Source organism: Haematobia irritans, chromosome 1 (genome assembly GCF_050003625.1).
Source record: "Haematobia irritans isolate KBUSLIRL chromosome 1, ASM5000362v1, whole genome shotgun sequence".
NCBI classification, from domain to species: domain Eukaryota; kingdom Metazoa; phylum Arthropoda; class Insecta; order Diptera; family Muscidae; genus Haematobia; species Haematobia irritans.
Genome location: NC_134397.1, coordinates 42,955,886 through 42,973,766, shown reverse-complemented (window position 1 = coordinate 42,973,766; position 17,881 = coordinate 42,955,886). Strand labels below are relative to the sequence as shown.

At 26.9% G+C, this 17,881-nt stretch overlaps 1 protein-coding gene across 5 annotated transcripts in view; it reads left to right on the top strand.

Annotated features, from left to right (window-relative positions):
* Dmtn (transmembrane and coiled-coil domain 2 protein Dmtn) overlaps positions 1 to 17,881 on the top strand; it is a 111,861-nt gene that overhangs the window by 79,952 nt on the left and 14,028 nt on the right. For 2 of the 5 annotated variants that reach the window (XM_075290101.1, XM_075290102.1), the window contains exons 2-4: positions 10,393 to 11,078; positions 11,166 to 11,360; positions 15,277 to 15,341. In XM_075290101.1, coding sequence (XP_075146216.1) covers positions 10,667 to 11,078; positions 11,166 to 11,360; positions 15,277 to 15,341 — 672 coding nt within the window. In that variant the 5' untranslated portion in view covers positions 10,393 to 10,666. Of the gene's footprint in view, positions 1 to 2,742; positions 3,191 to 9,794; positions 10,037 to 10,392; positions 11,079 to 11,165; positions 11,361 to 15,276; positions 15,342 to 17,881 lie in introns of those variants that run through there. The other 3 variants (XM_075290100.1, XM_075290103.1, XM_075290104.1) reach the window with 3 other exon arrangements.

Below are 17,881 nucleotides of genomic sequence, written 5' to 3'. Positions count from 1 at the left end.
ATAAAACTAAAATTTTGGCAAAATTTTCTATAGAAATAAAATTTTGAAAAAATTTGCCATAGAAATAAATTATTTCAAAATATTTCTATTGAAATAAAATTTTGAGAAAATTTTCTATAGAAATAAAATTTTGACAAAATTTTCTATATAACACAGAAATAAAATTTTGACAAAATTTTCATAGAAATAAAATTTTGACAACATATTCTATAGAAATAAAATTTTGACAAAATTTTCTATTTTGACAAAATTTTCTATAAAAATAAAATTTTGAAAAAATTTTCTATAAAAATAAAATTTTGAAAAAATTTTCTATAGAAATAAATTATTTCAAAATATTTCTATTGAAATAAAATGTTGAGAAAATTTTCTATAGAAATAAAATTTTGTCAAAATTTTCTATATAAATAAAATTTTGACAACATTTTTATATAGAAATAAAATTTTGACAAAATTTTCTATAGAAATAAAATTTTGACAAAATTTTCTATAGAAATAAAATTTTGGCAAAATTTTCTATTTTTACAAAATTTTCTCTAAAAATAAAATTTTGAGAAAATTTTCTATAGAAATAAAATTTGGACAAAATTTTTTATATAGAAATATAATTTTGACAAAATTTTCTATAGAAATAAAATTTTGACAACATTTTTATATAGAAATAAAATTTTGACAACATTTTTATATTTTAAAATAAAATTTTGACAAAATTTTCTATATAGAAATAAAATTTTGACAAAATTTTCTATAGAAATAAAAATTTGAGAAAAGTTTATATTTTGACAAAATTTTCTATAAAAATAAAATTTTGACAAAATTTTCAATAGAAATAAAATTTGGACAAAATTTTCTATAGAAATAAAATTCTGACAAAATTTTTTATCGTAATAAAATTTTGACAAAAAAATTTCTATAAAAATAACATCTTGACAAAATCATCTACAGAAGTAAAATTTGGACAAAATTTTCTTTTGAAGTAAAATTTGAGCAAAACTTTCTATAGAAATAATATTATAAAAAATATCTATAGAAATAAAATTTGAGAAAATTTTCTGTAGACATCAAATTTTGGCAAAATAAAATTTTGAGAAAATTTTTTATAGAAATAAAATTTTAACAAAATTTTCTACAGAAATACATTTTTTCAAAATATTTCTATTGAAATAAAATTTTGCGAAAATTTTCTATAGAAATAAAATTTTGACAAAAAAAAAATTTCTATAGAAATAAAATTTTGACAAAATTTTCTATTAAAGTAAAATTTGGGCAAAACTTTCTATAGAAATAAATATAAATAGAAATATATAAAAGAAATCTATAGAAATAAAATTTTGACAAACTTTTCGATAGAAATAAAATGTTGACAAAACTTTCTATAGAAAAAAAAAATGGTGAACATTTTTCTATCGAAATAAAATTTTGACAAAATTTTCTATAGAAATAAAATTTTGAAACAATTTTCTATAGAAATAAATTATTTCAAAATATTTCTATTGAAATAAAATTTTGAGAAAATTTTCTATAGAAATAAAATTTTGACAAAATTTTCTGTAGAATAAAAATTTTAACAAAATTTGCTATAGAAATAACATTTTGACAAAATTTTCTATAGAAATAAAATTTTGAGAAAATTTTCTATTTTGATAAAATTTTCTATTATGACAAAATTTTCTATTTTGACAAAATTTTCTATAAAATTTAAATTTTGACAAAATTTTCTATAGGAATAAAATTTTCTACAGAAATAAAATTTTTACAAAATTTTCTATAGAAATAAATATTTCAAAATATTTCTATTGAAATAAAATTTTGTGAAAATTTTCTATTGAAATAAAATTTTGTCAAAATTTTCTATAGAAATAAAATTTTGACAAAATTTTCTATATAGAAATAAAATTTTGACAAAATTGTCTATAGAAATAAAAATTTGAGAAAAGTTTCTATTTTGACAAAATTTTCTATAAAAATAAAATTTTGACAACATTTTTATATAGAAATAAAATTTTGACAAAATTTTCTATAGAAATAAAATGGTGAACATTTTTCTACAGGAATAAAATTTTGACAAAATTTTCTATAAAAATAAAATTTTGATAGAGTTTTCTATAGAAATAAATTTTAAAAAAAAATTTCTTAGATATACATTTTTTAAATAATTTTCTACAAAAATGAAATTTTTAAAACGAATTCTATACAAATAAAATTTTGACGATTTTTTTCTATATAAAAAACAAATTTTTCTATATAGAAAACAAATAAAAAAATATGTTATAAAAACTTGGTCTATATTTGACCCGTTTCACTGTCCCTTATTTCTCATCATCTCATATCTCATTTCATTTTTTGTCAAATGGAAGCTTTTCTCTCATATAGGAGATTTATGCTGATTAAATTTATTTATATTTCTATTAAACTGATTTGGTATTTTTTAGACAGACAAATAAAGCTCAACATCTGCCTTGAGTTGTGGTACTGACCCTCCCCTATAGATTGTTGGACCATTATTCATATTCAAATTTCAATTCAAATTTACAAATAACAGAGGGTTTTATTTTATTTTTTTAATCCATCGCTCAGCCTAATCTTTCATCCGTCGCCATTGGCCAATGATGTTGATGGGGTGGGGATTTGTTGGGTGTTGTTTGTCATAATCTTAAGGCGATTTGTCCATTACCAGAAGACTAAAATTTTCCATTTGATGACAGCTGACTAATGTTAACATTTTTTTCCATTTATTTTCAGGTCAAAGATGTTATTTTAAGTGGTTCTTGGTCAATCAACCAAAATTGAGCAGTCAATCTAAAGATCTAGCCAAGAAACAGACAATTGGCCTAGTTGCGATAAGAAAAAAGTGGGAACAGGCACTTGGTTTCCAATGCAAGAGACTCAAGGGGCCAATAGAGGAAAAGTTCAATTGAAGTGAAAATTAAAAGTACTAAGGCGCCCTCATCCGACAATGATCCAGTTGCTTGCTATTTTCTTGATTGAGTGCCGTATTTTTGAGAAAATCAAGAAATAATGGATGGTTCACATCTAGCTGGCAGTGGTGGTAGTCAATTATCCAAAGATCAATTGTTACCATTGCAGACATTGCCTTTGCAACAGCCATCATTTTCTCAATCGAGAACCGGAAGTGTGTTGCTTTTGCGCACATCTAGATCTCCATCGGCCACACGCAGCACAGAACAAAGTAAGTTAACCTGATCCATAGCAATCCATTACAATTGTCTTATTATTACACTCAATTAATATTTGAGTACATCTCCTTTTTATGGATAGTTGAAATTTGTAGCTGTAGTTAGAGTTTCAATTTCATTTAAATTTTCTGGTATTTTTATTTTCTTTCCATTATAATAATTTGTAGTTATGTAAATTACATTTCCGGTCTCATTATCTTGTCTTTAAATCCCTATCCCATGTAGCATTATGCATCCATCCATCATTCATTGAATGTGAGTTTGCTTTTTTTTTGAAAATTGTTCATTTATTTGCTTTTAGGCGATTTTTTAGGACGCATTCACACTGGACGAATATTTCGAAAAATAGCAAAAAGAAATTCAGTGCCATAAATAACCCAACAAATATTTTTTATTGATATTGCTTATTACACCTAGTGATTGGAAAAGGTTTTGCTGTTATTTCCAACATCCCTCCTCCAAAAAATAATAATAAATAAATATTTTTTTTTTTTAAATTTTTAAACGTTAAAAATATAGAATTGTCAGTTAAATCGCAATAAGCAAAATATTATTCCACAGTGACTGCATTTTTAGAATAATTTCCTAAAGTTGGTTCGGTGGTTGGAAACAAAAAAGATGAGTGTGTTTTTTATTTTAACCATGTCACACAATTTTAAAAGAAACATCCAATTTTGTGGACAAATATAAGCAAGTGCGGTTCAAAATTATATGTCGACCAATTATACCGACCAATTATATTTTTTTTTTTTTTAATTCTCTATAGAAATAAAATTTTGACAACATTTTCTATAGATATAAAATGTTGACAAAATTTTCTATAATAATAAAATTTTGACAAAAAAATTTTTATAGAATAAAATTTGGACAAAATTTTCTATAGAAATAAAATTTTGGCAAAATATTCTATAGAAATAATATTTTGACAAAATTTTCTATACTAATAAAATTTTGACAAAAAAATTTCTATAGAAATAAAATTTTGACAAAATCATCTACAGAAGTAAAATTTTGACAAAATTTTCTATAGAAATAAAATTTTGACAAAATTTTCTATAGAAATAAAATTTTGACAAAATTTTCTGTAGAAATAAAATTTTGACAAAGTTTTCTATAGAAATAAAATTTTGGCAAAAATTTCTATAAAAATAAAACTTTTCTATAGAAATAAAATTTTGACACAATTTTTTATAGATATAAAATTTTGACGAAAGCTTTCTATAGAAATAAAATTTTGACAAAATTTTCTATAGAAATAAAATTTTGACAAAATTTTCTATAGAAATAAAATTTTGACAAAATTTTCTGTAGAAATAAAATTTTGACAAAATTTTCTATAGAAATAAAATTTTGACAAAATTTACTATAGAAATAACATTTTGACAAAATATTCTATAGAAATAAAATTTTGATAAAATTTTCTATAGAAATAAAATTGTGACAACATTTTCTAAAAAGTATAAAATAATAAGATCTTTTCTATTTTGACAAAATTTTCTATAAAAATAAAATTTTGACAAAAATTTCTATAAAAATAAAATTTTTCTATAGAAATAAAATTTTGGAAAAATTTTTTATAGAAATAAAATTTTGACAAAATTTTCTATCGAAATAAAATGTTGACAAAATTTTCTATAGAAATAAAATTTTGACACAATTTTTTATAGATATAAAATTTTGACGAAAGTTTTCTATAGAAATAAAATTTTGACAAAATTTTCTATAGAAATAAAATTTTGACAAAATTTTCTATAGAAATAATGCCTTTTTATATGCCTATATTTCACAGTGAGTTTGAATTTTATTGTGAACATAATTTTTATCTGAACATGGATGTTATTGTGAGCGCGATTTTTTCGTGTATGTGAATTTTAACGTGAAGGTGAATTTTCAATCACGCTCACACACGTCACGGTTTTTTTTTAGTCCCAGTTTTTAGTCCCAGTCCGAGATTTAGTTTAAATTTCAGTCACGATTCACGAAATTCCCGCATGAATCACGCGTGTCACGAAAATGTCTTGTCTCGCGCACCCCTTTATCCTGCATCCATTTCTAGTCCAAAAGCTTCATTAGCTCCATATGTATTCCGTGTAATAAAATGGAGCAAATATTTTGTGAATTCGCTGTACTTCTTAAGCCATTTTTTTAAGAATGTAGGAAAAAAAATTCTATGTAAACCATTATGCTAAACTTTGATTTATTATACTGAACCGATTTCGAAGAAAAATTACCACAAAAATCTCTAAAACTCTGGAAAACTCACAAAATCCCCAACTCAACGAATTTGTCCTCATCTACGAAAAATACCCCCAATTTGGGAAAAATCCCCATTACGGGGATACATTGGGAAAAATCCGCTATATTGGCAACACTGCTCAGATGAGCTGTTCCTAAAATAACTTCAGTCCCAAACTAAAAAATCATTCCTATCTACGAAAAATATCCCCACATTGGGAAAAAATCGGCAATATTGGCAACACTGCTCAGTTGAGCTGATCCTAACCTAACTTAATGCCCTTTCACAAGTGTGAGCTGTTCCTAACCTAACTTAATGTCCATACAAGATTGTTCACGATATTACATTCACCAAATCCCCAACTCCAAAAATTTGTTCTCGTCTACGAAAAATACCCCCAATTTAGGAAAACTCCCCATTACTGGCAACCATTCAAAATTGTGTGCCATATTATAACCACAGTCTGTTGCCATTACAAGCTGGTTTCGGCAGCTGATAGTTATAACAGGAAATTCTCCAACAAATCACCAAGTCCCAAACTAAAAATAATCATTCCCAATTTGGGAAAAATCCGCAATACTGTCAACACTGCTCAGATGAACTGATCCTAACCTATGAGTTGTCAACAAACTTTTGGAACTTCCCCATCAAGTTCCCAACTCCAAAAATTCTTCCCCATTTAAGAAAAATATTCCCAATTTGTGGAAAATTCCCATTACTGGCAACAATTCACAATTGTGCGCCATATTACATCCATAGTCTTTTGCCATTACGAAGTGGCAATAGACTTTTGGAAATTTCCCCCAACTCCTCAACTCAAAAAATTTGTTCTCATCTACGAAAAATACCCACAATTTGGGGAAATTCCCCATTACTGGCAACCATTCACAATTGTGTGCCATATTATAACCACAGTCTGTTGCCATTACAAGCTGGTTTCGTCAGCTGACAGTTATAACAGGAAATTCTCCAACAAATCCCCAAGTCCCAAACTAAAAAAAAAAAAAATCATTCCCAATTTGGGAAAAAATCCGCAATACTGGCAACACTGCTCAGATGAGCTGATCCTAACCTAACTTAATTTGTCCATTCACGATTGTGCACCATAGAACATTAATATTCTGTTGTCATTAGGAAATTCGCCAAAAAATCGCCAAGTCCCAAACTAAACAAGTATATACGGCCGTAAGTTCGGCCAGGCCGAAGCTTATGTACCCTCCATCATGGATTGCGTAGAAACTTCTTCTAAACACTGCCATCCACAATCGAATTACTTAAGTTGCGGTAACGCTTGGTATCTTAAAACCTCCTAACACCATCTTCTAAATTGTATGTAAGTCCATACGTGGTATATATTAAATCAAAAAAGATCGATCCAATACGTATATAATTCAGTTTGACAAAGTAGACATAACATTTTGACAAAATTTTCTACAGAAATAAAATTTTAACAAAATTTTCTATAGAAATAAAATTTTCACAAAATTTTCTATACACAGAAAAAAATATCACCAAAATATTTCCAATTAAAAAGTTAATTGAAGTTGAAAATTTTTTCAATTAATAAATTAATTGATACAATTAACTTTTTAATCATGATAGAAAATTAGGTTAATTAAGTCAATGATTGAACATTTTAAAAATTTTAATTAAAAAATTAATTGATACAATTAACTTTTTAATCAAATTCGGAAGACTAATTCAGTTAAAAAAAGTGCTGATTTTTTTTAATTTTTAATGAAAAATGTATTTCAACCAATCATTTGTTAATCCAAATAAAAACTTTAAGCCAATTCAGAAAGTAATTAAAAATAGTTACCTTTTTTATTTAATAAATTATTTGAGTTTTGCAATCAACATCAATTAAATTTTTAATTGAATCAATTAAAAAATTAATTGAAATTTGCTGAAAAAAATCAATTAATTTTTTAATCAATAATTTTTTCTATGCCCAATTAAAATTGTGATTGATACTATCATTTTCGTGATTGAAGATATTTCAATTAAAAAATTAATTGGATCAATTAATTTGGTGATTGAATCAGAAAAAAAATTTTTTGTGTGTAGAAATAAAAATTTTGACAAAATTTTCTATAGAAATAAACTTTTGACAAAATATTGTATAGAAATAAAATCTTGGTAGATTATTTTTGGCTCGAGTGGCAACCATGATTATGAACCGAATAAAATTTGAACAAAATTTTCTATAGAAATAAAATTTTGAAAATCTTTCTCAAAATGTTGACAAAATTTTCTATATAAATAAAATTTTGGTAGGTTATTTTTGGCTCTAGTGGCAACCATGATTATGAACCGATATGGACCAATTTTTGTGTGATTGGACCAATTTTGGTATGGTTGTTAACGACCATATACTAACACCACGTTCCTAATTTGAACCGGATCGGATGAATTTTGCTCCTCCAAGAGGCTCCGGAGGTCAAATCTGGAGAACGTTTTATATGGGGGCTATATATAATTATGGACCGATATGGACCAATTCTGGCACGGTTGTTAAAGATCATATACTAACACCATGTTCAAAATTACAAACAGATTGGATGAAATTTGCTTCTCTTGGAGACTTCGCAAGCCAAATCTGGGGATCGGCTTATATGGGGGCTATATATAATTATGAACCGATGTGGACCAATTTTTGCATGGTTGTTAGAGACCATATAGCAATATCATGTACCAAATTTCAGGCGGATCGGATGAAATTTGCTTCTCTTTGAAGCTCCGCAACCCAAATCTGGGGATCGGTTTATATGGGCGCTATATATAATTATGGACCGATGTGGACCAATTTTTGCACGGTTGTTAGAGACCATATACCAATACCATGTAACAAATTTCAGCCGGATCGGATGCAATTTGCTTCTCTTTGAGGCTTCGCAAACAAAATCTGGAGATCGGTTTATATGGGGTCTATATATTATTATGAACCGATGTGGACCAATTTTTGCATGGTTGTTAGAGACCATATACCATCATCATGTACCAAATTTCAGCCGGATCGGATGAAATTTGCTTCTCTTTGAGGCTCCGCAAGCCAAATCTGGGGATCGGTTTATATGGGGGCTATATATAATTATGGACCGATGTGGACCAATTTTTGAATGATTGTTAGAGACCATATACCAACACCATGTACCAAATTTCAGCCGGATCGGATGAAATATGCTTCTCTTAGAGGCTCCACAAGCCAAATCTGGGGATCGGTTTATATGGGAGCTATATATAATTAAGGACCGATATGGACCAATTTTTGCATGGTTGTTAGAGACCATAGACCAACATCATGTACCAAATTTCAGCCGGATCGGATGAAATTTGCTTCTCTTTGAGGCTCCGCAAGCCAAATCTGGGGATCGGTTTATATGGGGGCTATATATAATTATGGACCGATGTGGACCAATTTTTGCATGATTGTTAGAGACCATATACCAACACCATGTACAAAATTTCAGCCGGATCGGATGAATTATGCTTCTCTTAGGGGCTCCACAAGCCAAATCTGGGGATCGGTTTATATGGGGGCTATATATAATTGTGGACCGATGTGGACCAATTTTTGCATGATTGTTAGAGACCATATACCAACACCATATACCAAATTTCAGCCGGATCGGATGAAATATGGTTCTGTTAGAGGCTCCACAAGCCAAATCTGAGGGTCCCTTTATATGGGGGCTATACGTAAAAGTGGACCGATATGGCCCATTTTCAATACCATCCGACCTACATCGATAACAACTACTTGTGCCAAGTTTCAAGTCGATAGCTTGTTTCGTTCGGAAGTTAGCGTGATTTCAACAGACGGACGGACGGACGGACGGACATGCTTAGATCGACTCAGAATTTCACCACGACCCAGAATATATATACTTTATGGGGTCTTAGAGCAATATTTCGATGTGTTACAAACGGAATGACAAAGTTAATATACCCCCATCCTATGATGGAGGGTATAAAAATATGCATCTCTATCTACGAAAAATATCCCCAATTTGGGAAGAATCCGCAACACTGCTCAGATGAGCTGTTCTAACCTAACTTAATGTGTCCATTCACGATTGTGCACCATAGTACATCCCAGTATGGTGTCATTACGAGCTGGTTTATGCAGCTCGTAATTATAACAGAAGATTTAAAAACTGATTTGCATTTGCCATATCGAAATATTTGTTCCAAACCACTAGTTGACATTGTGAATAATAATTTTGATAATTTATTGTTTATATAATTTGCTTGCTTTATTGTTATTTTTGTTACACCGTACCATATTTTTTTTTTACTTATTCATCAATGTTATTTAATGTTTTTTTCTATCATCAATTCTTTTTTTATCACACAGCTTCATAAAACTCTCTCGAATTGAAAAGGACAACACAACAAACCGCACTCACTCACCTTATGTGCATTTTATTGAGAACAGAAAATTTGCCATCACGCACGCACACATACACACATATATCTGCATATTTTCTTTAAGGACTTATTTCATTGATTAAAGCAAAAAAAAAAAACAACACAAAAAGAATGAACAACTATTACAACTAAAGAAAATTAAAGAAATAATATAAAGTGGTCTCTACTCTATGTGTGTGTTTTTAAGAGTTTGATTTATGCTGTCTATCTCTTCTATTTCATATTTTAAATTAATGTCTATGCTGCTCTCTCTCTCTTAATATCTAATTCGTGTTCTATTAGTTCCATTGCTCATTTTGAATTTCATAGTGTTTGCACTCCATGTGTTATCTAAATAAGTGAAGCCTAAAAATATGCTATGAAAAGCAACATTTATATGACTTGAGTTGCCTATTTGAAGTTATAATGTTTCAGTGTTGTATTTAGCTTATATCGTTATACACACATGCTCTCTTCGCTCTCTCTACCGTTTTTGTATTTATTACTCACATATATTTAAATGTGCGCTTTTTCAATACACTCTCTTAGATATGAATCTTAAAACGCAAATGAAACAGAAAACTTTTTTAAGTTCATATATTAAGCTTTAAAGACCAACCAAAAACAAAAGCTAAGAAATTTTAAATCAACTATAAAAAAAAAAAAATTAAAAAAAAAAAACAATATTTTTTTGGTTTTGTGATTCACGGCTACAAATTCGACTTTACCAAAAAAACAAATTAATTATAAAAAAAATATTCAACACCAAAACTATTGTGAGCTTACATTAAACAAAATCCAAACAAACAAACAAAATTTTCGCATGAATACAACAACAGTGTCCAGAGAGCGTGATCATCATCGTGGTGAAAGTGCCGACTCATCAACATCAGCTGCGGCAGCATTTACTTCACAATCATCATTAGCAGCAGCAGCAGCCGCAGCATCAAGTGGCACCAGCAATACCGCTGCCACAACCATGACCGGTAGCATTGGGAGCGGTGGTGGTGTGGTAGGAGTTACACCTTTTCGCGGCTTTCGTAGTCAATCGCCTTCACATCGACGCAGCCGTGATCGAAGTCGAACTCATGCTCGTACTCATGGTTCCGATCAAGGTGGCCTCTTGGTCTATGGTGCCATAGGTGGTGGTGGTGGTTTGGTGGGTGGTGATATGACTAATTTGGATATAGGTTTAAGTAGTACGGGTGGTGTTATAGACGATACACGGCTATCAGGTAAAGATTATTCATTTTGTGCATTTGTTGTAACTCCAACAGAGTTGCCAATCTCACCACATTATTGTTATTTTTCTATTTCATTAGGCAACGAAGATATGTGTCATCAATCATTTGCCTCTGATGATTTGGATACTGCCGGTGGTGGCCCCATGGATGGTAGTAGTAAGAAACATCATCGTCGTCACGAAAGAACCTCAAGTTTGCAAGCCCTCGATCGTTTAAATACCAAAATACAATGTACAAAGGAGTCCATAAGAAAAGAACAAACTTCCAGAGATGGTAAGTAATATCAAGAGTACATATTCCGAATTAGAGATACTAGTGAATTGCTGAAAGATTTGTGAATCTCCTACTATCGAAAGATTAGGTCATGTCATTTTAAGAGAGGACAATTTTTAGTGCTTATAAACTTCGTCTAAAGGACCCTTTATGATTTATAGAAAATTTTGTCAAAATTTTATTTCTATAGAAAATTTCGTCAACATTTTACGTCTATGGAAAATTTTGTCAAAATTTTATTTCTATAGAAAATTTTGTGAAAATTTTATTTCTATAGAAAAATTTGTTAAAATTTTATTCCTGTAGAAAATTTTGTCAAAATTTTATTTCCAAACACAATTTTGTCAAAATTTTATTTCGATACACAATATTGTCAAAATTTTATTTCTATAGAGAATTTTCTCAATTTTGTCAAAATTTTATTTCTATCGAAAATTTTGTCAAAATTTTATTTCTATAGAAAATTTTGTAAAAATTTTATTTCTATAGAAAATTTTGTCACAATTTTATTTCTATAGAAAATTTTGTCAAAATTTTATTCCTGTAGAAAATTTTGTCAAAATTTTATTCCTTTAGAAAATTTTGTAAAAATTTTATTTCTATAGAAAATTTTGTCAAATTTTATTTCTATAGAAAATTTTGTGAAAATTTTATTTCTATAGAAAATTTTGTCAAAATTTTATTTCTATAGAAAGTTTTGTCAAAATTTTATTTCTATAGACAATTTTGTGAAAATTTTATTTCTATAGAAACATGTGTCAAAATTTTATTCCTGTAGAAAATTTTGTCAAACTTTTATATCTATAGAAAATTTTGCTAAAATTTTATTCCTATACAAAATTTTGTCAAAATTTTATTTCTATAGAAAATTTTGTGAAAATTTTGTTTCTATAGAAAATTTTGTCAAATTTTATTTCTATAGAAAATTTTGTAAAAATTTTATTTCTATAGAAAATATTGTAAAAAGTTTATTTCTATAGAAAATTTTGTCAAAATTTTATATCTATAGAAAAATGTTGTCAAACTTTTTTTTCTATAGAAAATTTTGTCATAATTTTATTCCTTTAGAAAATTTTGTCAAAATTTTATTTCTATAGAAAATTTTGTCAAATTTTATTTCTATAGAAAATTTTGTCAAAATTTTATTTCTATAGGAAAATTTTGTCAAAATTGTATTTCTATAGAAAATTTTGTTAAAATTTTATTTCTGTAGAAAATGTTGTCAAAATTTTATTTCTATAGAAAATTTTGTCGAGATTTTATATCTATAGAAAATGTTGTCACAATTTTATTTCTATAGAACATTTTATCAAAATTTAGTTCTATAGAAAATTTTGTTAAAATTTTATTTCTATAGAAAATGTTGTCAAAATTTTATATCTGTAGAAAATTTTCTCAAAATTTCATTTATATAGAAAATGTTATCAAAATTTTATTTCTATAGGAAATTTTGTCAAAATTTTATTTATTCTCAATTTTGTCAAAATTTTATTTCTATAGAAAATTTTGTCAAAATTATATTCCTATAGAAAATTGTGTCAAAATTTTATGTCTATAGAAAATTTTGTCAAAAATTTATTCCTGTAGAAAATTTTGTCAAAATTTTATATGTTTAGAAAATTTTGTAAAAATTTTATCTCTATAGAAAATTTTGTCAAAATTTTATTTCTATAGAAAATTTTGTCAAAATTTTATTCCTGTAGAAAATTTTGTCATAATTTTATTCCTTTAGAAAATTTTGTCAAAATTTTATTTCTATAGAAAATTTTGTCAAAATTTTATTTCTATAAAAAATTTTGTCAAAATTTTATTTCTATAGAAAATTTTGTCGAAATTTTATTTCTATAGAAAATTTTGTCAAAATTTTATTTCTATAGAAAGTTTTGTCAAAATTTTATTTCTATAGAAAAATTTGTGAAAATTTTATTTCTATAGAAACATTTGTCAAAATTTTATTCCTGTAGAAAATTTTGTCAAAATTTTATTCATATAGAAAATTTTGTCAAAATTTTATTTCTATAGAAAATTTTGTAAAAATTTTATTTCTATAGAAAATTTTGTCAAAATTTTATTTCTGTAGAAAATTTAGTCAAAATTTTATTTCTATAAAAAATTTTGTCAAAATTTTATTTCTATAGAAAATTTTGTCAAAATTTTATTTCTATAGAAAATTTTGTCCAAATTTTATTTCTATAGAAAATTGTGTCACAAAATTTTATTTCTATAGAAAATTTTGTCAAAATTTTATTTCCATACACAATTGTGTCAAAATTTTATTTCTATAGAGAATTTTCTCAATTTTGTCAAAATTTTATATGTATAGAAAATTTTGTCAAAATTTTACTCCTATAGAAAGTTTTGTCAAAATTTTATTTCTATAGAAAATTTTGTCAAAATTTTATTTCTATAGAAAATTTTGTCAAAATTTTATTTCTATAGAAAATTGTGTCACAAAATTTTATTTCTATAGAAAATTGTGTCACAAGATTTTATTTCTATAGAAAATTGTGTCAAAATTTTATTTCCATACACAATTTTGTCAAAATTTTATTTCTATAGAGAATTTTCTCAATTTTGTCAAAATGTTATTCCTATAGAAAATTGTGTCAAAATTTTATTTCTATAGAAAATTTTGTCAAAAATTTATTTCCATACACAATTTTGTCAAAATTTTATTTCTATAGAGAATTTTCTCAATTTTGTCAAAATTTTATATGTATAGAAAATTTTGTCAAAATTTTATTTCTATAGAAAATTTTGTCAAAATTTTAGTGCTATAGAAAATTTTGTCAAAATTTTATTTCTATACAAAATTTTGTCAAAATATTATTTCTATAGAAAATTTTGTGGAAATTGTATGTGCCTCTTATTTGGAGAAGTATATTTAGTATGCAAAATCTACCACAACATCAAGAATTCTACTAATGTACCAAACAGTAAAAAATCTACCATTTGTGGTAGAATTCTACCAACTGTGGCTACCGTGGCTGCCACTTTCACCTAACATACCTCAAGGCGATACTTCGATTGTTCAATATCATGTTGGTAGCCCGATTATTTCTTTGCTTCAAAATAGGCCTCAGTTTCGGCTAAATGATTTTCATTTGCGAAAGTTATTTCCAGGAAGCATGTTAGGCATCAGGAAATAGTTGCTGGGGTCTAAAGAATTCGATGGATGCAGAAGAAAATTCAAGCCAAATTCATAGAATTTTCCGTTAGTTTCACAGATTTGTGGCAGAGTTAAGTTAGTTTAGGTGGAAAAGGAAATTCGGGTTCTTCTATCTCATGTTGGCTTACTTAAGCCAATGGTCGATTTTTGTGCTTTAACTCGGTCTTTTCTTTGGCTAGGATTAGTGACAGCCCATTATTTCAGGCTCACTTAGACCATTGTGATACAACAGTGGTGAATTTTCCTCTTATCGCTGAGTGCTGCCAGATGAGGTCAATGACGAGGACCTCAGTTTTTAGCCGACTCCGAACATGGTTTCACACTAGGAGGAAGCTTTTATACACTCAGAAATATTATTAGCATTACTGCACAAAAAAATCCGATTCAATCACGAAATTAATTTATCCAAATAATTTTTTAATTTAAATGTCTTCAATCACAGAAATGATAGTATTAATTAAGAAATTAATTGTTCCAATCAAAAAATTAATAGATACTATTAATTTTTGTGACTGATTTTTGTTTCAATTAAATAAAACATTTGTTGAATCAATTAAATTTTTAATTGAATACTTTTTAAAACTCAATTAAGACTTTAATTGGAAAAATTTTCGTGAAATTTTTTTCTGTGTGAGTGGAAATAAACCACCGCTGAAAAACATTTTGGTATTTGGTTGAACTGAGATCGAACCCATGACCCTTTGTATGCATTATCTAAACTATTATTATTTTAATTTTGAATTTCAGATAATGTGAATGAATACCTAAAGCTAGCCGCTAGTGCGGATAAACAACAACTGATACGAATAAAGGTGAGTAAAATTTTTGTCCACAAATTAAATATTAATTTTTACTCCACAAGAATAGTAAGTTGCATGTTGTTACATTCACCGTTGAGAATTTCTAAAAATTAGCACAAAAAGTGTCATACAAAAAAATAATAATAATAATAAAAACAAAATTGTCAAAAAAGTGGCATATCTCTTTTTATAAAATTTTTATTCATAAAATAAAAATATAAATTAAATGCAGTCTGTGAAAGCGCTTTTTTCAATTGGATCTAAATTAATCCAATAGACATTTTATCTCCACTTTATCTGAAAACACTCCTCCTCAGGGGAGTAATCTGGTTTCCCTACTAATGAAAATTGTCTTTGTCTATTTTTAGACGGTACACATGTCCGCTTGAAAATATTATGCTATGAAAATCCGAAAAAGCTTTCAAAAGATGACACAGTCAAAAGTATGACCAGAGATGGTCTGAGTAGCAACAGTTTGGGTTTTTCACAAATTATTTTCAATATTTTAAGTCATGAACACGTCATATTGAAGTATTTCGATTTTTTTATAGTAATATTTTGAAATTTGTACTCAATTTTACAAAAATTTGCAGGCATGTGAAAAACGTTTGAATGCAAAGTGTTTTCAAACTGTTGAAACTGTGAAAATTGTTGTGGCATAAATCGGACTAACCTACAACGTGTGGGCATGCCAAGTACCAACTACGCCGACTTAGATTTGAAAATAACCCCGAATTCAATATGGTTATGTGAAATCCAACTGGCAATAGTACGCCTATAAAATTTGACACAAATTTTGCCTTTGTATGATTCAATACTCTGATTCGGCCGATAGACATTCGAAATTAAAAAAAAAAATTAAAAAAAGTAAGGCATAAATGCTTCCAAAAAACTTATACTCTACAAATTCTTATATTATCAAAAACTAAGAAATTGTCACTAAAGTGGCACAACTGTAACGCTGATCGTCTTTTATAAAATAATCGTCAATAAATTTTGGACAGAGTAAAAAAGGTTTTACCTTTATTTTGTCTGTACAGTCAGTTTATATAAGGGGGCTATACCTAAAAAGTGGTCAGACATGGCCCATTTGCAATACCATACATCAATAACACCAACTTGTACCAAATTTCAAGTTTTCGTTCGGAAGTTGGCGTGGTTTCAACAGACGGACGAACAAGCATCGCTAGATCGACTAAGAATTTCATTACGACCCAGAATGGGGTCTGCGATCACGGTTGTAACTGTTGGTAGAATTCTACCAAAAATGGTAGATTTTTTACTGTTTGGTATATTGGAAGAATTCTTAATGTTTTGGTAGATTTTGGAAAAAAATTTTTTTTGACAAAATTTTTTATAGAAATAAAATTTTGATAAAATGTTCTATAGCAATAAAATTTTGGCAAAATTTTCTATAGAAATAAAATTTTTTACAAAATTTTCTATAGAAATAAAATGTTGACAAAATTTTCTTTGGAAATAAAATTTTCTAAAGAAATAATATTGTGACAAAATGTTCTATAGAAATAAAATTTTGACAAAATTTTATATAGAAATAAAATTTTGACAAAATTTTCTACAGAAATAAAATTTTGACAAAATTTTCTATAGAAATAAAATTTTGACAAAATTTACAATAGATATAAAATTTTGACAAAATTTTCTATAGAAATAAAATTTTGACAAAATTTTCTATAGAAATAAAATTTTGACAAAATTTACTATAGAAATAAAATTTTGACAATATTTACTATAGAAATAAAATTTTTATAAAATTTTCTATAGAAATAAAATTTTGACAAAATTTTCTATAGAAATAAAATTTTGACAAAATTTTCTATAGAAATAAAATTTTGACAAAATTTTCTAAAGAAATAAAATTTAGACAAAATTTTCTAAAGAAATAAAATTTTGACAAATTTTTCTATAGAAATAAAATTTTGACAAAATTTTCTAAAGAAATAAAATTTTGACAAAATTTTCTATAGAAATAAATAGTTGACAAAATTTTCTATAGAAATAAAATTTTGACAAAATTGTGTTTTTCTTATTTCTGTGCAATACTTTTCTTTGATATAAAATATAAATGAAAACTTTAATATTAGTCCTTATTAAATTATTCAACGTACCATCAACTGCATGCTGCAGTGCTGCTTTTTAGGGCACTTGCAGCACTTTTCGTTTCTCGTACAGAAAATACCCTCAATTTTTCATAATGTTCATAACAGAATTCGAAACGTTTTCAAACTGCTGCCTTTTGTATAAAAGGTCCCAAAATATGTCATATTTCGGGAAAAACTAATTAACAGTCCATTGTAATTTCTATAAATTAGCCGCTATTTGGGTTCAAATTACATTATGAAAATAAAATAAAATAAAATAAAATAAAATAAATAAAAAAAAACTTCACACTGTTTTCAATCCAACTGCAATGAGTCCAGCATGTCAGTCCAGCTGATCTGTAACAACTGTAAAACCACAAACTAAACAAACCCCATCTTAATTACTTAATTAAATTTTATTTAATTTAATTTTTCTTTCTTTTTTTCAAT